The 24,495-nt window shown below is 43.4% G+C and overlaps 4 protein-coding genes across 4 annotated transcripts; 2 read left to right on the top strand and 2 right to left on the bottom strand.

The window, feature by feature from the left end:
- Positions 1-5,091: 5,091 nt before the first annotated feature.
- LOC127753710 (serine/threonine-protein kinase D6PKL2-like) lies at positions 5,092-9,938 on the bottom strand. The gene is made up of 2 exons (XM_052279132.1): positions 9,397-9,938; positions 5,092-6,377 (listed from the first exon to the last, which is right to left on the bottom strand). Exons 1-2 carry the CDS (start codon positions 9,882-9,884, stop codon positions 5,498-5,500), a joined length of 1,368 nt encoding a protein of 455 aa, XP_052135092.1. The 5' UTR covers positions 9,885-9,938; the 3' UTR covers positions 5,092-5,497.
- A 3,988-nt stretch (positions 9,939-13,926) lies between these two features.
- Positions 13,927-15,014, bottom strand: LOC127754618 (uncharacterized). Its single transcript, XM_052280193.1, has 2 exons — positions 14,584-15,014; positions 13,927-14,305 (listed from the first exon to the last, which is right to left on the bottom strand). Exons 1-2 carry the CDS (start codon positions 15,012-15,014, stop codon positions 13,927-13,929), a joined length of 810 nt encoding a protein of 269 aa, XP_052136153.1.
- A 3,297-nt stretch (positions 15,015-18,311) lies between these two features.
- Positions 18,312-22,073, top strand: LOC127754663 (putative RING-H2 finger protein ATL71). Its single transcript, XM_052280230.1, has 2 exons — positions 18,312-18,795; positions 20,421-22,073. The coding sequence occupies exons 1-2, from the start codon at positions 18,473-18,475 to the stop codon at positions 20,860-20,862; spliced, it is 765 nt and encodes a 254-aa protein (XP_052136190.1). The 5' UTR covers positions 18,312-18,472; the 3' UTR covers positions 20,863-22,073.
- On the top strand, positions 21,888-22,970 carry LOC127754668 (stress-response A/B barrel domain-containing protein At5g22580). Its single transcript, XM_052280236.1, has 2 exons — positions 21,888-22,123; positions 22,466-22,970. Exons 1-2 carry the CDS (start codon positions 22,005-22,007, stop codon positions 22,686-22,688), a joined length of 342 nt encoding a protein of 113 aa, XP_052136196.1. The 5' UTR covers positions 21,888-22,004; the 3' UTR covers positions 22,689-22,970.
- The last annotated feature ends 1,525 nt before the right edge of the window (positions 22,971-24,495 follow it).

Here is a 24,495-nt window from a genome sequence, read left to right as displayed (position 1 = left end):
CTCTTCGCTTGTGCTTTTGTGTGCTGACTGACACTGATGCACGCAGAAACAGCTTCAGCACCAATATTCCCTCTCCACCAGCTAGGCCATTTTGTCTCTAAAAAAAATCAGGCCATTACCTTTTTGCATTTGATGTGATAAGATATTTGATTACGACAATCTGGAGAGCAGAATAATTAGGCGAAAGAGCCAAATGAATGAACTAAATTATATAAACTGTTGCAAAAGTTGTTCCACTCTCATCATATCCATGATCCATCAGGGCTTATAGAATTAAGGGACGAAAACTAAACCCATCTAATCCTCAGCAACCACAGTTCTAGCTGGAGATCGGTTAAGTTCAGTTGCAATTTTTGGACTCCGAATCCAATTCAACCAGAGTTAAGTGCTAAATGGCATTCCATATTGTGAGAAAAATATTATACTACTAGTTTCCATCCCGCGATGAATGGGAGATTCTCCAGAGTATCACTCGCATCCGCCACTAATAATTCTCTACCAAATTTTTTTGAACGAATCGACGAGGCCGTCAATTTCATTGAATAGAGGAGACGAAAACTGTACAAACAAGGATAAAGTACAGAAAACAAAAAACCCAGGGCCATGGCCCTAACTATAGGCAGTTACATTGTCAACTAGGCAGCGAGATTTTTTGCACCCGCCAACCCCCATGTTTTTGCTTCCTCCTTTATCTTGGCTAGCAGAGTTAGCGCCGGCAACTCCTTGTGCTGGAAAGTTCTCCGGTTCCTTTCATTCCATATCTCCCAGTTAACAAGCAAGGCTAACGTGCGTAGTGCCTTCTTAGGTGCTTCTCGTATGCTTACGGTGGCCTCCCACCACTCATGTACCGTCAAAGATATTTGCCAGTTAGAAGGTCTTAGATGTTCATTACCTGTCCACTACGCGATTCTATTCCAGATTCTCCTTGTGTATCTACATTCCGCAAGCAGGTGGAGAGCTGTCTCTTGAGTCTGGCGACATAAAGGGCATGTGGATCCGTTGGGCCAGCCTCTGGTTGCTAGTTTGTCTGATGTCCACACTCTGTTTTGGAGTATCAGCCAGGCAAAGGTCTTGCACTTGCGCGGTGCCCAAGGCCTCCATATCAATGTGTCAAAATTTGACGATGTTGTACCCAACAGCTGCGCCTTATAGGCTGAGGTGGCCGTGTATTCGCCGTGGTTGTTGAGCTTCCAGGTGATCTGGTCTTCATGTTCCGTGAAGTGTACATTCCGAACGGCGCTCCAAACAGTGATGAGCTGGTCAATCAGATCCGTTGTCCATCCTTCGTTTGTTGGTAGAGCAAGGTCGTGCAGCCATTGGTCTGCTAAAGCAGCATGTTTGAGGGACCTGCTCTTTTTCCTAGAGGCCGCGTGGACTAGCGGTGCGACATACTTCAATCTCCCTTGGAGCCAAGCCGACTCCCAGAAACTCACTTTCGCTCCATCTCCAATTTGTATTGTTGTTGTCGCTGCAAACAGTAGCTTGTCAGTTTCATCACAAGGTGTTTCTGACCCCACCCAAGCCTTTTCCGGCGACTTCCATTCGTGCCAGAGCCATCGCAAACGAAGGGCCCTTGCGAATTTTTCGAGATTCAGGATGCCAAGACCTCCCGAGGCCGTAGGGAGGCAGGTCCGCATCCAATTCACCTTGCACTTCCCTCCTATGATGGTTTCATTACCCGCCCATAAGAACTGTCTTCTCTATTTGTCCAAGACTTCAAGGGATTTCTTGGAAGCTTTCAAGCCCGTCAGTAGGAAAATTGGCTGGGATGTAAGAACGGCTTTTACCAAGGTTGATCGACCTGCGAGACCAACGTGCCTCCCCCGCCATCCTGCTATGCGACTCAGTGATTTGTCGTAAAGTAACTGAAGGTCACATTTGCGCAGCCTTCCGGTTGAAAGAGGGAGCCCTAGGTACTTTATTGGGAAGGATGCTCTAGTAGTTGGTATTTCGTCCAATATGTCATCAAGGTCTAGGTTGTCACACCTGATCGGGGCTACCTGTGACTTCTGTAGATTTGTGCATAACCCTGTCACTTTTCCAAAGTGGCACAGTAGATGGGAGAAAGCCCTTACATCACCCTTATTTGGGTTTAAGAAGACAGCCGCATCATCTGCATACATGGATGTGCGAAAACGCACAGATCTGCCTCTCAGCTTGCTAAGTGCGCCAGTCTCTGTGGCTTTATCCAGTAGTCGTTGGAGTGGGTCCATTGCTAGGATGAAAAGGAGTGGGGAGAGGGGGTCACCTTGGCGCAGGCCCTTCCCATGATTGATTTTCTCACCAGGGATACCATTGAGAATGATTTTCGACGTGGAGGTAGACAAGAGGCTCGTTATCCAGCACCGCCACTTGTGTGGAAAGCCTCTATTTTGCAGAAGGTTGAGAAGATAATCCCATCTCACTGAGTCGAAAGCTTTAGAAATGTCGAGCTTGAAGAGCAAGATCGGTCTTTTAGTTCTGTGATGCCTCCTAACCATATTCCTGACGTACATGAAGTTGTCATGGATGGTTAATTCTCTACCAAATTACACAAAACGGGAGATACATTTCAGAAAGGGCGATAGAATTTACTTACGCGTGGGCGCGCGCGGCGGTATCCTGCTCAGGGAAGTGGTCCTCGATCGCAGCCGTAGCCGGTGAGCTCGAGCTCGGACGGCGGAGTCCTTGACGTTTGTGCCCAAGTTGCCGACCCACGTAGAAGCCTCGTCTCCGCTCCCCGAACCAAGATCCCCTCCACTCTCCTACTTCCCCTTAGATCAATACAGGGGTAGCTCCGGTGGAGACTGCAGGCGGCGGCGGTGGCGACGGCGGCGGCAGTGGCGACGGCGGCGGCGGAGGCGGATCCGGAGGCGGCGGTGATGGAACGGGCCGGACTGGGTCAACTGATACCAGTAGTTTAATCGAAGCCCAACATGGCCACGTGCGTTGCCCAGAACATATTTGGCTTCAAGCCCAGTACACATTGTCGTCTTTCCTCATGAGAAAAGGAAAAGATAAGTTCACTTGTAATCCCTCAACTTTACGTCGAGTTTGCTTGACATCCTTGATTTTGCTTCACATGTTCTTCCGAAGCACCGCATATTGCCCCCCAAATACTGCAATACCTCCTCCGTAAAAAAAAAAAGTCAAATTCTAACTATGAATCTAGACACATACGTATCTAGATTCGTAGCTAGAGTTTGCCTTTTTTTTTTTTGACAGACTAGTACATTGCAACCCTGCAAAAGGCATCCCAAAGCTGGGCATTGCAAAATAAACTTTCATCTACAAATATTGCTCAGTAAAACGGAATTATATTTGTATACATCTCAGAAACCCGGCCTGGACGACTTGAAAGTAAATGATGCTCACAACAATGGCAAGACTAGGCTAAAAGAACCAAAAACTCATGTCTTTTTATCTGGAAACAGGAGGGTGGTAAGCACTGAAGACCTGATCACTGATCATGATGCCTCTGTAACCCTGTTCGTTCGTCCATCTTGCTCCCGACAGCTTTGTATTAAAACTGTAACCCTGTGTCGTTCGTCCTTTGTTCTTCTTTTCCATGGCGCGTCGCATGATCACCGTAGCTGCATTTGGCTTTAGCTTACCCAGCTAGCATCTGTTACAACTTTCTCTGAATATATACCATATCCTCTTTGCCTCTTTGCAGCATATGCTCTGCTTCATCGTCTTTTCCTCTGTAATTAACCTGAAGAAACGTGGCTGGAGATGATGCAGACACGCTGGTTTCATCTAGAAGTACGCACCCAGCCAGAAATGAAAATCTGAACAAACAGCAGCTGCCACTGCCCAGTAGCAGTGTGTGACAGTGTGATGCTGATACTGTCGTGCATACTGATGCGGTGCAAAGCGAAATGCAGAATTCCATTTGCAATGATCGCCACTGCATTGCTCTTCTCGCAATATTCTGTCGCCCGGTTGCCGGACACCCACAACTGTGCTCCCTCCGTCTTATAAAAAACAAATATAGAATAGAATATAACATATCCTAATAGTTTAAATTTAAACAGATATATGTCAGCGTTAATAGTAATATGTTACATCTGGTATTAGATTAGTTTTTTTTATAGAACGGAGAGAGTACGTATCAGTAGCTTCTTTTTTTATTAAGACATAGAGTGTACATTTTGTCTTTGGTTTCTGTTAACATGTTTTTTAACATGTTAAACGATGTGTTTTTTAAGAAAAACCTTTTATATAGAAATTACTTTAAAATATCAAATAAATCAATTTTTAAATTTATAATAATTAAAACTTAATTAATTATATGCTAATGAATTTCTCGTTTTGAATGCGTTGACTTTATCTTCATTTTAACATATCTCAAACATAGCATCTCTGAACTAGCATTATCTTATTATTCTTCCTATAAATTGGTTGCCGAAACTCAAATTTAGAGTTGGTGTTAGGGAGTTCTTATTTTCCATGTGGTTTACTTTTCGACGTTAACTAAATTTTAAACTACGAATAACACAAATTTAAAACTTTATTTTTTTTGTTCATATGTCATTTTACAGTTTATCGGTTGTAGATCACAACAATACTTTAAGGGCCCCTTCGAATCGCAGCCGCAAGATTAAGAAAACGTAGGAATAGGAAAAATGCAGGATTTGATATGAATATAAGTGTAAAACAGGGGATTGCAAAACAACGGGAAAACACAGAAATGACTGTTTGATTGGACCATAAGAAAAACGCAGGAATTAGATGAGAGATAAAGACTCAAAGGAAAGTTGTTTGATTAGACCACAGGAAAAATACAGGAAATAGAGGAGAGATAAAGACTCAAAGGAAAGTTTCCATGAGGTAGAACCTCATGTTAGATTTCCTTCAAAACTTGTATGGAATTAGGCATTCCATAGGAATTTCATACGATTCCATAGAATTTATTACTTTGATTCAAATGGTTATATAGGAAAATTTCCTATAGGAATAAAATCCTCTAAAATTTTTATGAATTTCTTTGAATCAAATGGGGCCTAAAGTTTTATCCATAAATTATTATTATTATTATTGTTTATATGCAGTTTTATGGCCTGTCGGCGGTAGACCAGAAGAACAAATCTTACTAGTAAAAAGAATTCATAAATACAACTCACCACTGAGCAACATGTTTCAATTTCATAATTCATAGGAATTTTGCGGGGTTACATGCTCCAAAAGTCCAAATGAGCCTAAAATATTTGTATATACTAGTATAGCACTATGGAGATACTCGTTAATAAGTTCTTTTTTGGTGAGACAGTCACCAACCAGGCAAGTGACCATCAGACAAAGTCAGATACGCGCAGCAATAATTTACTCCCGTGCGGGGGGACACGCACCCGGCAACTATTTGGCGCGACAGCGCGGCGCCCGCGTGCGCGCCATGCCAGTTCGGTTCGCCGTCCCGCGTCCCCCACCACGTGCGCCGGCAATGGCTGCTTCCTCCCTAGCTTTGCACGTACATCCATGGCAGCTTCCTCCATTGGGATAGCTTGTCTTGTCTTGTCTAGTAGTACTCCACGGGTGTGCCGGGGCAGCTGTCGTCGTCGTCGTCGTCCGACATGCCGGCGTTGGCGCCGGCGGCGTTCGCGGCGGTGGCGGTGGCGACGCTGAACGTCGGTGGAACGTACGGCGGCGTGGCGCAGCGGAGGAGCGCCCAGTTGACGCCGCCGAAGAAGGGGTGCCGCTTGATCGCCGCGGCGCCGACGGTGGCGCCGAGGCGGCGCGCCGGGTCCTTGGCGAGGAGCGACGTGACGAGGTCCTTGGCGGCGGCGGAGACGGGCGGCTCCCTGGGGAACTCGAGCGCGCGCGCCACGATGTTCGCCAGGGTCATCTCGTTGTCGTGGCCCTTGAACGGCGTCACGCCGTAGAGGAGCTCGAAGATGAACACCCCCAGCGTCCACCAGTCCACGGAGCTGCCGTGCCCCTCGCCGGAGACGATCTCCGGCGCGAGGTACTCGTGCGTGCCGACGAACGACATCGACCGGAGCTCCACCGGCTCCGCCACGAACTCCAGCTCCAGCCCACCGGAGGGAAAGCTGCCGCCGCCATTGCCGCCGCCGCCGCTCGACGGCTTCTTGCGGCCGCGCCAGCGGCGGCGGCGGCGGCGGGGGAAGAGCTGGAAGCACGACACGGCGGGGACGATGCAGGACGGGATGATGCACGACGAGGAGGAGGAAGAGTGGCCGCCGGCGAGGGCGATGGGGTCCGAGATGACGTGCGCCGGCGTCGGCGCCGTCGGGTCGCACTTGAGCGAGAGGTCGAAGTCGGTGAGCATGATGTGGCCGTCGGCGCGGACGAGCACGTTCTCCGGCTTCAGGTCACGGTACACGATGTCCACCATGTGGACGTACTCCAGCGCCGCCACCACCTCCGCCGCATAAAACCTACGCAAAACAACACATTATCACCATCATTAACAAGCTCCCAAAAATAACATTAACTTTTGAATCGTTTAGCAACTTCTAGCATATGCAAAAAAAAAAAAAAGAAAAAAAAAACAAGTTGGCCATGGAACATACATTCCATTGAAAATCTTAACCTTCACACCAAATTTAAGTTTGTGTTATTAAATTAAGCATTCACCAAACATTTTTGCTTTTAGAGAATTCACCGACCAATTCTTAGGCTGTGTTTAGTTCTCTTTAAACTTCAAAAAATTCCATCACATCAAATGTTTGGACACATGCATGGAGCATTAAATGTGGACGAAAAAAATAATTACACAGTTTGCATGTAAATTGTGAGACAAAACTTTTAAGCCTAATTACGCTATGATTTGACAATGTGGTGCTACAGTAAACATTTGCTAATGACGAATTAATTAGGCTTAATAGATTCGTCTCGCAGTTTACAGGCGGAATCTGTAATTTGTTTTGTTATTAGTCTACGTTTAATACTTCAAATGTGTGGCCGTATACTTTAAAAAAAATTAAAATGGAACTAAACACGGACTTAACAACTTTGCAACTGTATACAGAGCAAGGCTATTGCATACTGCAACTGTATCTGAAGCATGGAACTGTATCTGAAGCATGGAAGTGAATCCCTTGACTTTATTCACATGTCACCTCAACCAACCCACATATTTGTGTATCAACTAACGACAAATCCAACTGTATCAACTATCAGCACTATTTGCATTGATACACAGACATGCATGGATGGCACAGTGTGATCCAGTACAACAAAGGAAAAGGTCACAAGGGAGCAGAGGAGTGAAAAGGTTTCAGACAGTACTCGAACTAGTGCATCATTGATGTTGGAGGTTTGCACGTTCCAAAGCTGATTAGGATAACTTAATGGCATAAAGGGGATGCAGCTCATGTGTGTGCACTCAATTGTTAATTCCTTGGGTTAATTAGATTAATCCTTACAGCAAGTACCATACTGGCTACTAGGCTACTACCCCATGTTGATCTCGACTGAATCCATTTATTCATAGGCTCGTATGGTTGGCTGTGATTAACACTCATCACATGGGTGTTAGTTAAAGTTTCTCTGACCAATGGCATCTATAATTCTCTACTTATGAGGCTATCAGAGAGTGATTTATCATGTTCTCCGAACGGTTCTTGCGCCGTAGTGCAAGGGCTTTGGCTCGTGTCACACAGGCATTAGCACAATTAATCTACCTGACCGTGCGGTTGATTGCAATGTTGTTGGTCCTAGGTAGGAGTGTGCTGTGCTTGTACCATCAGAATTCACAATTCACAAACGCCGTTGTAAACTGCTACTGCTCATCTACTGGTACAAGTGTACAATTATCCCCCCGTAAATAGCGGGATTGGCCATTGATTCATCTTGGTAGGAAATCCGTGTCATGCAATTCTGTATTTGAGGCCGTACGTACTACAACTCGTCTAATAAATCAATTCTTGAATTCATGGATCGCTTTGTACTGCCAAAGTGTCAATAACTTCAAAAAATATATATATGTTGGTCTATGATGTTGTGGTGTTTTTGTTAGTTGGTCTTAGATTCTAGCAACACTGTTAATATATTGTGAAATGAAGAAAAAAAAAACAAAGCATTGGTAATTGGGGATGATCTGGCAAAGCATGTAGGTTGAGTTGACTACAGCTCTGCAGGTGAATGCTATGGCCGGACTACTTACTAGTCTGTCTAAATGAATATAGCCACATGATGCTGTAATGGAGCAAACGTAACCGAATAATTCTACCAGTATTTTCTATCAGTACACAGCTTAGTAAAGTTGACGTGTTTTTGTCTCGTAATCTCTGGCATGGCCTACATCAAAGATATTGCACAGGGAAAGTACGGCGGAGATTAATTCTGTGTCTTAAGTTTATTCTGGAAGGAAATTACTACGACATCAGTATCTGTGTATAGTGGGAAGATAATAATATTGGCAGGCAGTGATCATCATCGATCTAAGAGGCAAGTAAAAAATTCAGATTTGTGATGCAAATTAAGCAGCCTAATTTCCTGCAAGGGACAAAGACTGCAAACTGTTCATGAGACAACAACAGCTTGACTTCCATATGAACAGTCTTGGCTTCAGAAATTCAGAAGGCCACTGCAGCCACAGGTGTGGATGCACAAGCAAACACACCAATACCAATAGTGATTAGTGAGTGATTGCAAGGTGATATGGGCGTGCGATTGTGTGTTTGACCGCGGTGCGGCTCACGATATGGCACGAAAACAAGAAACTGTACAGTGACAGTGACCCAGTGATCGAGCTCCCATCCATGATGCTCAATCCTTCACAATGTCTACAAAGATGCATTTTTTTTCCTTTTTCTGAAGAAGAAAATATTCTCCTCCTCATAAGTCACATTCATGCATTAATTTGAGGCACTCTTAGGTGTAATATTTTTGGGGTTCTAAAAGAATGAATCCAAAGGGCAGCTATCATCAAACAGCATTATCCATGTTGTTATGATGGAACGCAATTCTGGCAAAAAAAAAAAACCTATTCGATAAAAACGGCCGATGCATGGCTGACAGAAGACGCACGGGCCAAACAATGCACAGAAGAAGTACAGAACAAGTGTTGCTTCATCCACTACTAGGTCATTAATAAAACAAAATATAATTTATACGAAAAGGAAACAGGAAAAGAAATGCAGATAAAGTGAAACCAAAGTCAAGAGAAATCGCAGGAAATCAGCCACATTCTTCTCCCAAAAGCCTAAGAATAAGATCAATCACTACCTTACTACTCCAGCTACAACTTCAGTCACAGTCCACGCCTTAAAAACGGCATAAAAAAAGTGATTTGATCGAACATTTTTACTAGCATTTAAAAAAATTATAAATTAACGATGTGGTGATCGATCGATGCCACAGAAATCGAGCAGTTCACAAAATTGTTTCAAAAAAGAAATCATTTCATCTGGGTGAGTGAATGCGTGCACAAGACAAGCGGTGGTGGTGTACCTGACGGCGGACTCGGAGAAGCGGCGGTGAGGCTGGCGCTGGCGGAGGACGTGGAGGTCGCCGCCGGGGCAGAACTCGGTGAGGAGGCAGGACCAGCGATCCCCCTCGGCGACGCCGAAGAGGCGGGGGAGGAAGGGGTGGTCGACGGCCTCGAGGATCTCCCGCTCCGTGCGGGCGCGGCCCTCCTTGTTCCTCCCCTCCAGCTCCTTCCTGTCCATCACCTTGGCGGCGACCAGCGCCGTCGCCGCGCCCCTGACCTCGGCGAGGTAGACGCTGCCGATGTCCCCCGCGCCGAGCCGCTTGAGGAAGCGGATGTCGGAGAGCGCGACGGCGCCGAGGCGGGGCGGCGTGGTGGTGGTGGTGGTGGTGGAGGTGGTGGTGGCGGTGGAGACGGTGGAGGCGGAGCGGGAGCGGGAGCGGTCGGAGGAGGCGAAGCTGAGGCTCTGCAGCTCGTCGGCCGCCGGATCGGGCTCGCCGCCGGGAGGCATTGCAATGTGCTGTGGTGTGGTGGGTGGTGTTGGAAATGGCGGAGGCAGAGGAGGAGATGGATGGGTTGGTGCGTTGCGTTTTTAATTTGAAGCGGAGAGGTGAGGAGGCGGAGGTTGACGACGATGGGCTGGGCCGGATCATCCGCGTCCGTTCCGCGCTTGATTTTTTTTTATTTTGTTTTTCTGGATTTCCGGGCCCCTGTTCTCCGGGATGTGATCAAGGAACACCAACATTGCTAATTTGCAGCTTGATCCGATTATTAAATAGATATTTAACTATCTTTACTCTTATACGCCTGGTATTTAACAATTTACCATCAGACCCACATGTCATAAATACATAAGGATCCACTTGTCATTGACATATGAGCAGTGACAAACACAGCTTTAAAATATAGATGGGACGGAGAATAGAGATGTTCACTCCATAAGAGCAGGTATAATAGCTCTATTAAGTCGGCTTCAAAACCTGTTAATCAGCCTAATATGAGATTAGGGAAAGAAATTCACCAAGAATGAAACAAGGCGCTTATTTTAGCGCCGGCGCTTGCATAGCGCCCCAAACCATATAGCTCGCATGCAGCCAGGAGAGACGATAAAAAATATGTTATGTGGGTCCCAACAGCTGATGTATCCATACAAATATTTAATGTATATATGCTTTAACCAAGGCAGCTTATAACTAACTTGTAGTTAGCTTGTTGTATAAGTTAGCTCTACTTGACATGACAAAATTTTGGAGCTTGCTGCTAGCTGCACTATTAATCTTGCTCTAAGAGCAATCGAACAAAACACATATCGTATTTATAGTCAATCGCATAACTGTCTCGATCATTGTTTGTGGCGTGTGTATGTTGTGAAGAAACAAACTAATCCGTTGGACATTCACACCTTGTTATACCTAATTTTGATAGCCCATGACTACTATAAAGGTGTAAAGGGTCTTGGGGTGTAGAGCGATACGGGTTGTAGCTGGGTCGGTCGATCTACTCTGCCTAATGCGTAGATCCGCCCCTGCATATGAGTAGCAAATTGTTAAACGTCAAATTAAAAAGTGATAAATAGTTAAATGCTCAATTATTAAATCCTTGCTCAACGATGAGGAGTTTTTCTTCCAAATACACTCATCTCATCAAAATAAAATTCTATACATACACCATATTCCTATTAACGTTTTTTATTGGTTTGGATATGTCTGTTTTAAATGTCTCCCTATCGATGTGTATGTCACATTTTATAAAAAAGAAAAATTAGCTGTAATACACGCTGAGTCGAAAACTCGAACTCGGATAGGAATGTTTTACCATAAGAAAGATATCCAATTGAGCTCGCTCAGCGCGTGAACGCTGCGGAAGTTTTTGATACGTAATTGCAAATCCAATAACGATTCATGGCTCAAGAGAATGGAAGGTTTAAGGTTGACGTCGATGAGTTCAATCAAATCAACCGGAAGAACATTGTGCAAAAATCAAATAAACAAGCAGGAGCAGCAGCCGCAGCGAATGCACGGAATCTGGCAAATAAAGGCGAAATTATTTGAGGTTGGCAGTTTGCGTTTGAAATCAGACGTAGCAGGGTACGCAGCCAGGGAGGCTACTGGCTATAGCAATGGCTGCAGTTTGTGAATGGATTGGCCTGCATTGCGTGGTTGGTGTGGAATGGATTCGAAGGCGTGAGTCCAAGTGTAGCCGGGACAACCGACTGGACCAAAGGAAGGGTTTGCTTGAGAAGCATGTGATATCTGCAGCTTCACTCAAAATTTAAAATTCATTTAAACAGTGTAATAATATGCAGACTAAAAAATGGCAGTTTATAAATCTAGAAAATAAACTAAAAATCAGAAATTGCGTTTTTCCATTTTTCAGTTTCTCCAGATTCTTATAAGTCTTTTTTTTTTTTTTTGAACGAAAGGCAAAGCTTGCCAATTCATTGAATATAGATGGCAAATTTACAGGTAAGGAAAAAGTAATATTAGATTCTTATAAGTTACTTCTTCCGTCCTATAATATAAGGGATTTTGAGTTTTTATTTGCACTGTTTGACCGCTCGTCTTATTCAAAAAATTTATACAAATATAAAAAACGAAAAGTTGTGCTTAAAGTACTTTAGAGTAAGTCAAAAAAAATAAATAATAATTCCAAAAATTTTTGAATAAGACGGGTGGTCAAACAGTACAAGCAAAATCTCAAAATCTCTTATATTATGAGACAGAGGGAGTAGCTACCAACTAGCTATTTATCATAATTTTAAACTATTTCAAACATGATCGAAGAAAAGTCCTTTATGATCGATTGAGCTACGATTGATAAACCATAGAAACATAAGCAAAGCAACAAAAAAAATAGTTTATAAGTAAACATTTTTACATTTATATTCTTAATGGTTTAAAAACCAAGGCTGAAAAATTGAATATGATGGAAAAACTAATGTTAGATTCAATTTTAAATTTTGGTTACGAAGATAAGCCAGCAAGAAAACGATAAAAGCCGATGAGCTCCTCCCCATTGCAGACCTTTTTTCTCTTACTTTTCTTTTAAACAGAGTGTTCTAAAAATCTCAAGGTCCCATGTTAGGATTGGCGTATCATATATTTTTAAAACAATGATGCTTGGATGGATGTGTCGGGGGTTCAGTTCAGGAGTTGGTGTGATAGTCTGATACTCTGAAATGGGGTCGGTTTCTTCAAGACAAGGCCATATGTTTTACAATTCAGAGGTTCATCGATCATCGACCGATATGCAAGCCTCAGAGGACCCCTCGCACAAAGTCTGAGAGGATCAATTAAATCGAAGTCAAATCTATTATTGTCTGATTGTCTGGGTGAGAGTAGTCTTGAGACATCGAAGACAAAAATGTTGGGCAACTTGCATTGGCAGGAGACAGGCAGAATCAACTGGTAACAAGTTTGAGGCTGCAAATTATACCTGCAATGTTGGATGATGCTTCTACAGTGTTTGTGGGGGAGGTTGTTACACTCCATGGCCGATCAGGATCCGGTGTAGTTGCAGTCTGTAACTGAACTAGCACCACATGATAGCAAATCAAGGGTTCAGGTTGATGCATAACTGTAGCACCTATTCATTGTAGTAAAATTTATTAGGCCATTTTGGATACTACCAAAATAATGTGCCCTACCAATTTATTGGTAGCTTGAATAGTAATGTTGGATGTTTGGATTGTAGCCAACAATTTGGGGTCTGTTCACTTTGTTGCCAAAAAAAAAAAACCTTACCAAATATTGGCATTGCTAAAATTTTGGCAACTTACCAAAATTTTGACAGGATATCTTATATAGTTACCAAAATTTGGCAGCAAACTAAATGTAGCCACTTATTTGACAACTTTACCAAAATTTGGTAAGGTTGAAAATGGCATCAAAGTGAACAAGCCCTTGATAATGCCTCAATTGAACTTGGCAGTTGGCACTAATCTAGAACTTTCTCCTCTGTAACATCAAATTTTGGCTTCATGTTGGTAGTAATCCAAACATATGCATTCAACCTTATCGTACCAAAATTTACCAAAGATTTGATACGGTAGCAAACCAAACCTATCCATTATTTTACGTTTGTTGTTGCAACGAATCTGGACTGTTGGATCAAAACACAAATGGCCGAGCGGTATGTAGTTCAGACATTTTGTCCTTGAGGTTAGGGGCTGTAATAGGCCCAATACAAAGCAACTCTGAACTCGCAGAACCCAACCCAGTAGTAAAATAGGCTGAAAATGAACACTACAAGAACAGGCACCACAAGAAGCCCAAAAGAAAGATCCTGCAAATTTGTGGCCCCAAAACACCAAGGAAAAAGTACACCAAAGGTCCCTCAACTTGTCATCGGGATTAAAAAACGTCCTCGAACCACAAAACCATATATGCGAGGTCCCTTAACTATACAAAACCGGTCACCCAAGGTCCCTCGGTGGTTTTGACCCCGGTTTTGGTCTACGTGGTGGCTGAGTCAGCGTGGGACCCACGTGGGCCCCACATGTCAGTTGGCCACGTCATCACTCTCTCCCCTCCTCTCCCTTTCTCCTCTCTCTCTCACTCTTCTCCTGTCTGGGTAGGCAGCTGGGGAGGACGTCGGTGGGTTGCTGCCTTCGGTGGGGCGAGGAGGGAGAGGACGAGGGCGGCGGCGGCCGGCGACGGGCGACACGACGACGGCGGCTGGCGACTGGCGACGCGCCGCCGCCATTGCTCTCGTCCGCCATTGCAGAAGCCACAGGCACAGAGGCGGACCGCCATCGAGGGATGAGGTAGGCAAGCAAGGGGGGCGGGGAGCCCGGCGTCGACCTCCTCACCGGCCGTGACGTCGCCATCAAGTCCTTCCCCAACCGGCGACGTGGCGGCCAGCGAGGGGAGCAAGGCATCGGCGGGGGAGCAAGGCGTCGACGGCGGTGAGGCGGTTCTTGGCCGCGGCCAGCTTGACCCGGAGTTTGAGGTTAGAAATCAACACGAAGAATCAATCAAGAAGCATTCAGATTAGCACATTCCAATTGGCAACCTATAAACGAAAGAGTGCTCCTAATAATCAAGCAAAAAATGTGAGAGGTTCAACCTCTGAGGTTAGAAATCAACATGAAGAAAGAAGCATTCGGATTAGCACATTTCAATTTGCAACCTAAATGAAATAATACTAATAATCAAGCAAAAAAAAAAGGAAGTGAGAAACCAAATGGGATGGATGGATGGAGTACTGACTTGGTCTGGCGGATCTTGTCGAAGAAATGGGCGTCGTAGACACCGGCGGCGTCGGCGAAGTGGACGACGCCGGAGAAGTAGTGCTTCTCGACGTGAGCGAGCGCGGCGTTGCGCCGCCGCCGCTCCCGGCCGCCCGACCGCATCGTCGTTACCACTATCAGCATCCACCTCGACCCGCTGCCCTCCTCCTCCTCGTCGCCCACGTCCACCACCGCGCTGTTCCCGACCCCGGCCGCCTTCGCCGCCGCCGCATCCGGCACAAGGCTCACCTGCTGGTTCACGGCGACGTGGGACGCGGCAAGCTGGTGGTGCGGCTGGAATAGGAGAAGAACAAGTAGCGCGAAGAAGGAGAACAGCGGGCAGCGTGACGCGGCGACAAGGACGACGGCGCCCAAGCCCGCTCGCCCTGCGGGCCCCGCGAAGAACTTCATGGTGCCGACGATCTCCGCGGCGGCGGCAAGCCAGGCGCATCGTCGGGAGGCACGAATCCTACGGGGACGACGGCTTCCCAATCTTCACCGAGACCAAGTGCACATCGGCGCCGCGTCGTCGCCGCCGCCGCCGCCTTGCTCCCCTGCTCTCGCGTCGTCGCCGTCGCCGCTGCCGCCGCCGGACCTCCTCTCCCGTCTCGCCCCGTCGGTCTCCTCCCCACCCGTCGGCCGGCGGCGCCGGCCTACCCACAGCACCAGAGAGAAGAGTGAGAAAGAGAGAAGAGGAAGGGAGAGGAGGGGAAAGAGAGAGGAACTGACGTGGACAGGCTGACATGTGGGGCCCACGTGGGTCCCACGCTGACTCAGCGTCACGTCGGGTGACCGGTTTTATATAGTTAAGGGACTCCGCATATCTGGTTTTGTGGTTCGAGTACTTTTTTTTATCCCGATGACAAGTTGAGGGACCTTCGGTGTACTTTTTCCAAACACCAAAGGATATTATGGGCTTTTGGCCTTTCAACAGTTAATTATTACTTTTATAAATGTTTTTTGAATCTCACAAACACTTCGGGGGTGTAGCTCAGATGGTAGAGCGCTCGCTTAGCATGACCGAGGTACGGGGATCGATACTCCGCATCTCCAACGTTTTTAAACAAATTTATATTTTTTTTCCTGAAATTTCTTAAATCCATTTTCCCCCCGAATCATATTATCTGCTAAGCTGGAATTAAATTTCATGACTCCATTTTTTTCTTCCTGAATTGGGGAGTTGATTGCATTAATTTTCTTTATTTTTTTTCTCTTACTAGAAAAAATACTCGTGCGTTGCAACGGACGAATGCTATTTTAATCTTATTATTGTTATACGATTTGGATATGGTAAAATTCACTGTGGAAATTCGCTTGGATTTTTCTTTTTTTGAAAATCATGAGCTGCAATTAGGAGTCTGGCATTCATCTCAAGTTAGCATGCAAGTTTTTTAAAAAAAGATTTCTTATACGACTTCTTTTGTATTTACAAAAACAAACAAACTTAAAATCCGACTCAAACACGGATGACATTCCAAAATACTAGAAAAACATCTTCAATTTTTATAATGGTAAATAATTGCATTACGTGCTAAGCTAGAATTAACTACTTATTACTAGTTCCTTTTCTCCTAGAATTGTTTTTAAAAATTTCTTAACTCCTTTTTCAGAACTGTGAAGTTGAATTGCATTATCAGTTAAGCTGGTATGCCTTTAACAGTTAAAAGTAAATTTCACAAAACATAGATTTTAGAACACTCGTAACACAAAACCCATGTATTATGATTTGTTTTGAAAACCCCAAGGTTTTAGGGAAAATTTTTAAGAAAACCTTATGTTTAAGTTTATATCATTTTTTTGTTAACCCATATATTTGTGCATAATAATTGGAAAAAATAATATGAGATATTTCTAAGTATATGTACATGTTAGTCTTATTTTAACGAGCGTCGTTTATTGGTAATATGATTAATGTTTATATGTATAAGTTACCAGTTAATATGTTATTGTTAGTGGGGTTATGTTGTGTTTTTTCAATCTTCCAATGTAAGAGGAAAATGTTAAAGTACATGGGAGGGATATGTATTTTGTGCCTACTAATGCAGACATATACTACTAAAAATATCATATACAATGATGAAATTATGAGTATTTGAGATAAACATAAGTTTTTTAAAAACATTTTTAAACCAGGGTTCCTTGAAACAAACCATAATATCTGGAATTATGCACTACATGTGTCTCAAATTATTTTGTGAAATTACTCTTTAATTACCTTATTACTAGTTTTCAAAAAATTCTATAATCTGTCTTTTTAACTCTAAAGTCGAATTGCATTACATGTTAACGTTGGAACACCTTTTATCGTATACACTCTCCGCTATAAAATATAACACGTTGGGATGCATTTTACCTTATTACTACTGCCCATAAATATACATATTTTAAGATCATGGAGAAAACTATGGTGCCTTTACTAGATGAGGGATACATCGTGACACAGAGAATTTTAAAGGAGATGTGATTAATGGAATAAATAGTGCTCTAAAAGATATTTATATATGTGAAGAAAAATTCAATTACTTAGACTGCTTATAATTTATAGGGACTAGTTTTTTTTTTCACACGCACCAAACTCTATCTAACCTATTCCACTTTGATATATAAAAAAAAGTAAATTCTACAAAACTATTCGATCAAAACTATCGCTTTACTATACTTTAACTAGGCGCTTCACAATACTAGAAACAACAACAAAAATTATAAAACAAAACAACAATTTTATTCCCTACATGTCTATGATATGTGAACCTAATTTGAATAGCACAAGTATCTCATATGCGTATGACAGATGGACCCAATGACGTTGGAGATATAAAGTTGTAGTTTTATGATAAAATCATATACTATTGTCGTATTGTTACAGTAGCCCAGCTAAAGTTAAACATACCGGCAGTTATAATAAAATAGTTTTAGCTTTATACAATTTACTATATAAAAACCATACTCGAAAAATAAAATCCACCATCTCCATTCTCTCCTTACTCCCAAGTGACACGAATTACAGCTATTTTTTCAGCGATAGGTGTATCCACTGACATACGAGGCATTCATAATGACTTTATATTGATATATCCATCTAATCTTTTGGAGATACTCATATGGTATATTTTCTTCATCACATAAAAAGCCCAATCACTATGTCTAGATTCATCTTTAAAATTGGATTATTTTTTGATGAAGAGAACATATCCTATCTTACTTTAAAGCTATAACCCACTAATTCCAAAGCTCAACATACAAACATGCCACCTCACAATCCACTAGCAACAATTACATACAAAACTTATATAAGCATGCAACATCATCTATAATTCATTAAAATCAACATCCAATCATCATCCTTCACATTATTTTCACAATATTTTTAACATATATATATCCATTATTTTTTATAATATTTAATATATATTCATCTATACAATCAAAGTGTGGGATATCATATTTTATTTACAATCTCATACAGAGTCTACTAATTTTATTTAACAAACCAGTTTTATTTGTTGTTAACAGCTAATATTTTTTTTACTTTTAGCTTAATTATTAAAAATATTAAAAATTACTTAGTAATTCACGCAACAAAGCGTGAAGAATCACCTATTATATACACATTTATATAGGGTATTGTGACTAGTGACTTGTGAGTGTCTGTATTTCGAAAAAAAAGAAAAAAAAACAGAAAAGGAATCCACGCGCCCCGAAATGCAAGTGCGCAACACACAAGAGCCCAAATCGAGAGAGAGAGGAGAGGAGAGAGGAGTCCAGCGAGAGTCCATCCATCCACCCCTCGTGACGTGAGGGGGCCGCACCGCCGCTCGCCGCTACCCCATCCGCCGCCGCCGGCCGCCGACGAGGTTCGGGGGGGCGCGATGGCGTCGGGGGTGTCGACGAGCATGGTGCTGACGCTGCTCGGCTTCTGCGGCAGCGTCCTCTTCATCGTCTTCGTCTGCACCCGCCTCGCCTGCTCCCTCCTCCGCCGCCACCGCCGCCGCCGCCGCGCCCGCCTCCCCGCCGCCTCCTCCCACTTCCTCTCCTCCGTCTACGTCGTCGACCACCACCGCCACCTCCCCCCCTCCGGCCTCGACCCCGCCACCGTCGCCGCCTTCCCCACCCGCGCCTTCCTCGGTGCTGCCCCACGCGGACACGCCTCGGCCTCCTCCTCCTCCTCCTCCTCCTCCGACGCCGCCGCCCAGTAAGTGCTCCTCCCTCTTCCCCCGCAACGATCGCGATTCCCCGCGTCCCGTGCAATGCCTTCGCACTGCAGCATTGCGTTGCGTGAAATCTAAGCTTCGAATCTACAGTGTTGTTGTTGTTGTTGTTGCGGTGATGATGCTTGGCTTAGAGCGCGTGCTTTTCTCGTCGGTTTGGTTATCCGCATTGTGGGGGGTTCGAATTCGTTCTTCTCCGGGTGAATCGATCCCAACGATTGCAGTTCGAATGTGAACTTGGATGATATTCTATTGAGCACGTTTCAGTTGGTAGGATCGAGTCGGTGACCGGGGGATTGAATGCCCACTGAATTAGGGCATTGTAGTTGCGGGGGCGCCCTCATACGAGTGAGGAAAAGGGGATCTATCAACTATTATGGATTTTATATTATATGTTTGAGATTTTCTGTTTGAGCACATGTCACTGTCAGTGTTTAGTTGAGATTCTCCTGGATGTCCACTTACTGGATGACTACTGTTTTTAGGAGTTTAGGTGTTTTTAGATCTGTGAAGCTCTTCTCCGTAGTCGATGGATGATACTAGCATAGAAGCATGCATCTATGTTCGTTAGGTGTTCTTCTATGAGCGCCGAATCTTCACATATTATTTGAAATTTGAATTCTTCTCAACATACTAGTACTGAGTATGTCATTCTCCGGGCGGATATGCCAACATGACATGATTCAGTTTCTATTGTTGAATGCAATAGTTTCTTAAACGGTATGAGCGAATTTGGGTTCTACAAATTTACATCATTTGCAAGTATATATTGTTAATGATTATAATAGATGACCTGAACTGAGAAACAACAATTGAGACTTACTCCCTTTTATTTTCATAAAAGGTAATATTGCCTCCTGCCCAACATTTTCCAATTTAATGTTTCGCAAGCACGTGGTTGCCTCCAACCCCTAATATCTTCTTGGTAAGGCAGTCATAGATAACTGCTACTTAAAATCCTGAAGAAAAAACACCGCCTTGCAATGAAGTTTGAAGTACCAAGACGTTGTCCTTGAGTATTTTGATTGATTGTTTAGTATCAAATAAGTTATCATGTGGATGTTAGTGCCTAATAGAAACAGTATGACTTTTTTAGTACCATAGTGTTGATTGTTGTGTTTAATTGGAGATTGACTATTGAATCGTGAGATCCCTGAAAACTCGAATTATTACCAAACAGCTAAGATCATTAGGTCAATCACATAACAGAATGCAGACATTAAGTTCTGTTGAATAAGTCAAGGAGGAAGGATGAGGCACTGTCATCAAGTAGGTTAAACCCTCACCTGTGCTTGATGGGATGGAAGCTTGGATTAGGTTGGTTGTGCGATGTGTATCTAAAGAAGCTACAGAGATGCTTCTGTTAATCATATATTCATATTGGCGCTATTCGCTATAGTGGTTTTGCTGTATCAAATAAGAGGTTTCCATGTTTGGCATCATCCATTGTGGGATTGTATTTTATAGTTAAAGTGTTGATAAACTGTTGTCAACTCTGATAAATACTACTAGTATCTGAATTGTGATTTGTGTTTCTATAGATGATTGTTAGCATTTTCCCAATTACACCAATATTATATTCTGAATCATTTCCTTCCATTGTTGGCAGGTGTGTTGTCTGTCTTGCAGACTATGAAGAGAAAGACGTACTTCGTATTCTTCCTTACTGTGGCCACGATTTTCATGCGGTGTGCATAGATATTTGGTTGATGCAGCACTCAACATGCCCGGTTTGTAGAATTTCATTGTGTGACTACCCTGATAGCAAGCAGACAATGTCTCCTCTACCAAGTGAAGTGATAATACCTCCATGTTCCCCTGAACCATCAAGATCAGATCAATGCAATTGCCTGTTTGTCGGCACGGGGCATTCACCAAGGACATCTCAGGTTCTTATAAATGAACCTGACCAGTCGAATCGGACATTATATAGTCCATCAGTGGAAGGGGATAACAACTTGCCATCATCTGAAGTTAATCCTCCTGGTGAAATTAACAACCAAACAATGAAAAAGCATGTGGAGAATCATCGTATTCAAGACAGATCATGATCTACCTAGCTAAGATCCTGCAAGTGACTGTTGTGCAGTCTGCTGTCTTCAGGGTAAACTACATGTAAAATTATAAGCAGCAATACAGGTGGATTCATGGATGGCTGTTATAGGACATAGGTTACTTTGAAGGATGTAAATATGAGAAAATTGTTCAGGTTTCTTGTTAGAAAACACATTTATTTGTTAATCATATTCAAGGGCTCATTGCATTAAATAGCTTGTCTCACTTATTGCATCCCGACTGATGAATTGTTGTTGTCAACAGCAGTACATCTGCAAAATCACAAAGAGAAGTAGCTGTCAATACAATCAGAAAACAGGAGGAGGGCATCTTGATTAGTTCATGGATCAGGGTATGAGAGGAACACAATGTAGCTGTCTCACTCATGTAGTCATGCAAAAATTCTCCCTGAACAGCATCAAGATCAGCGACCGATTTGCCATCTTGTCTGTGACTGTATCTACTTGGAAGCAAGTTAGTCAGACATCAGCACAGTGCCATTCATACGGTAACTGCAGCAGCATGTGGCTCCAATGTCCTATTTTTGTTAAGAGTCTGATGCTGCCATGGTAAAGTGCCTGAGATTAGTTGGTCAAGCACTCAAAGCATGATAATGGTGGGAGCCAGCACAATGCTACATAACTCTGAATCTCTGATCCAAGATCTGAAGATTAAAGTCCAGATTATGATCTCTCCTCTGAAAACCAAATCTTGCAGGGCCAGGAGAACAGCCTATGGTTGTCCACGCAACGATGTCGGCTGGCCCAATCATGGCCTCCTGCTAGATCTAAACTGTGTGGTTGATCAAACCAGCAGGCAGCAGCAATGGTTCATCACTTCATCTTCCCTGCTGCCTTTGCAACAGTGTGGGGGCTGGACTGTGCAGACATGATTCAATCAAGTGTACTGCCATGAAAGGCCTTAATAAGTTTTACAGTGATTCCTGTCGGTGGTGGTGGCCCTCATCGGAGCAGATGCAGAGCTCTTCACTCACTCACTCACTCACTCACTCTGCCCTTAAAATGGTGGCCAGCAGCATGGTGTGATGATCACACTCTCCTGCAAAGGCACTTCACCTGGAGGTGTAGTGTGAGGAGAGCTTTTTCTTTGCACCTTTTGGTTTTTTGGAGCTTCAGCAATGGGGGAGGTCAAGCATCTTTGCCTGGTGAAGTTCAAGGAAGAGGTCTTGGTGGATGATATCCTGCAAGGCATGACCAAGCTTGTCTCGGAGATGGACATGGTGAAATCCTTCGAGTGGTATTGCATCAACCAGTGCTGTTATATTTAGACTATAGTTTTGTTTTCTAAATCTGCAGGTTCTGAGGCAGAATACCTCTTAACTAGATAACATGCCTAAGATCACTTGTTTTTAGCAGCTAAATGAACTTGTAAGTTTGTTTATCCTTGAGAGTTCAGACAACTAATTAGATTTTTGACTTGTTTTCTGCTCTAAATCTAGGTTCAGCAGAAAGTGTGACATATGCCTAAGATCACTAGTTCTTTTAGCAACTAAATGAGCTTGTATTTTCATTTCAGGCTTTAAACTGTTAAGAGACATTGTGCAAACACATTGGATCTGTAATCTCTTTTTTTTTTCAGGGGGAAGGATGTGTTGAACCAGGAGATGCTGACACAGGGCTTCACTCATGTCTTCTCGCTGACCTTCGCGAGCTCTGAAGATCTGACGACCTACATGAGCCACGAGAGACACCAGGAGTTCGCCGGCACGTTCATGGCGGCGATCGACAAGGTCGTCGTTGTCGACTTCCCCGTCGTCGCCGCCAAGCCTGCACCACCGGCGGCACCGGCGGCGGCGGCGTGATGATGACGACATCAACTGTCCATCAAGCATCCATCCGCCATGGCATCAACCATTGCATCATTGTTCCAAGTACTTTCAGGTATCCATCCATCCATCTACACACGCAGATAGCTGTGATAGATGTACATTAGGTTCCATTATTGCATGTTTCTGCTGCTTCAGTGTTGAGCTGGTGTAGCTTAGCTAAAGCTGTAATGCAGCTCTATCCCGTGCATTCCGTTCAAAGCTTGTTCGGTTATTCTTGGAATAAATTTCGGTGATCTTTTGGTTGCTGTGACTTAATTACTTTTGCCTTTTTTCCTTTTCGGTGTTAATGATGGAGTGACAGATTCCTAAATAGTTTTTATGATTCACTTGTGCTTAAACTTTTGATTGAGAGCAGGTTTGCAATGACCCAGGTTTGGTGGTTAATTACTCGTAGTACAAAGGTAAACAGTGAGATGTTATCAGTGCTTTCATGTGAGGCCATTTACATCGGCATTTAAATTCCATCTAAAGAGGAGCGATATTACTACTCTCTTTCTTTCTTTCCCCTTTTTCCCTTTTCATTTGAGAGATGTTTGGTGCTATTTGTCGATCAAAATCGACAAAGTTGACCTTTTGAAATCAAAATATGCCCTATAAAAAAAAATCAATGGAGGAAGTATCCTTGTAGCCTTCAAAGGAAGCTATGGGCAAATTGTCATAGCATTTACGAATGAAAAGGGAAAAATAGAGGGCAAAAGGGGGACCAAGTTGAAGCACTTCACCGAATGGAGATTTAACATGAGAGAAAAAAAAATGGTGTTATACCATATGGACATATATACATATGGTATTTTTCATGTTTATTGGTGTGCCTAATATCAAACTGATGTTTGGCAGTAATATATAATGGCCATCCTGCGTATGGCACTATCACAATCGTGATGTAAAATTGATGGACCATTTGCATATTTCGATGGCTCAGGATGATGAGAGCAGTGATAATATATGCCACTAGCTGAAAGATGCGTACTATATAATAAATTGATATCATGGGCGGTGATTTTGATAGTTTTACAACTCTCTAATTTCTTCCATGGAATCGATACAAATGTGTAACCAGTACATTAGTGACATGTACACTTGGAATTGACCCAAGAGAGAAAGCAAAACAGAATTCAGAATTTCAGATAGTGAAAGAGTGAGCCCGTTGCTTTTGTTTCAAAAAACTTGCATGCCTTAACCTTACGAGACATTAGCTACCTAAACACTCAACAGACAGGAGTAAATCATCGAGTTCTCGAGACGTGCAGCAACGAAGATTGAATGATGGGTCTGAGATTATCTTAAAGGTAAATGCAGAGGTTAAATCACTGGAACAGTATGATCACTGCCAGAAAAATCCAGCATATATACATTACAGTGTCGCCATATCATCAGCCTATACGTTGCATACCTTGAAAGCAATGCATAATAAATCGTGAAAGCAACAACTGAATTTGGCCAACCTCCAACCAAGCCATAGTAATAAACAACCAAAGATAAGGTCAGATGGCTTGCCGGCGTTGATCTAATCCAGTTGATAAAGATAGGGATTCTCTCCTGCTTCATTCCCTGCGCTTAGATTCCTAATCAGTTCCGGTAAAAGTTAATAATTATTCAGGGTTATTTTGGTGATCAGATGGTTACAACAGAAAGCCAGGGAGATAAATTATGGTTGAGCATATGTAAGAAATACTAATAAAGACATTGTCGTATGCTATTGTAGCAAGCGTACAAGAAGGGAGAATACAGAATAAGGGACAAGTTTGTCGCCATGTACCAACACGGTTGCTTGGCAAAT

The sequence above is a fragment of the Oryza glaberrima genome, chromosome 11 (assembly GCF_000147395.1).
Source record: "Oryza glaberrima chromosome 11, OglaRS2, whole genome shotgun sequence".
NCBI classification, from domain to species: Eukaryota; Viridiplantae; Streptophyta; class Magnoliopsida; order Poales; family Poaceae; genus Oryza; species Oryza glaberrima.
This window is presented reverse-complemented; position numbering and strand designations above follow the sequence as displayed.

Coding starts and splice junctions, on each gene's coding strand:
- LOC127754663 (XM_052280230.1), top strand. CDS start 18,473: ATGGCGTCGGGGGTGTCGACGAGCATGGTGCTGACGCTGCTCGGCTTC. Junction 18,796..20,420: donor TCCTCCGACGCCGCCGCCCA/GTAAGTGCTCCT, acceptor CATTGTTGGCAG/GTGTGTTGTCTGTCTTGCAG.
- LOC127754668 (XM_052280236.1), top strand. CDS start 22,005: ATGGGGGAGGTCAAGCATCTTTGCCTGGTGAAGTTCAAGGAAGAGGTC. Junction 22,124..22,465: donor ATGGTGAAATCCTTCGAGTG/GTATTGCATCAA, acceptor TTTTTTTTTCAG/GGGGAAGGATGTGTTGAACC.
- LOC127753710 (XM_052279132.1), bottom strand. CDS start 9,884: ATGCCTCCCGGCGGCGAGCCCGATCCGGCGGCCGACGAGCTGCAGAGC. Junction 6,378..9,396: donor TTCTCCGAGTCCGCCGTCAG/GTACACCACCAC, acceptor TGTTTTGCGTAG/GTTTTATGCGGCGGAGGTGG.
- LOC127754618 (XM_052280193.1), bottom strand. CDS start 15,014: ATGAAGTTCTTCGCGGGGCCCGCAGGGCGAGCGGGCTTGGGCGCCGTC. Junction 14,306..14,583: donor GACAAGATCCGCCAGACCAA/GTCAGTACTCCA, acceptor CTCCGGGTCAAG/CTGGCCGCGGCCAAGAACCG.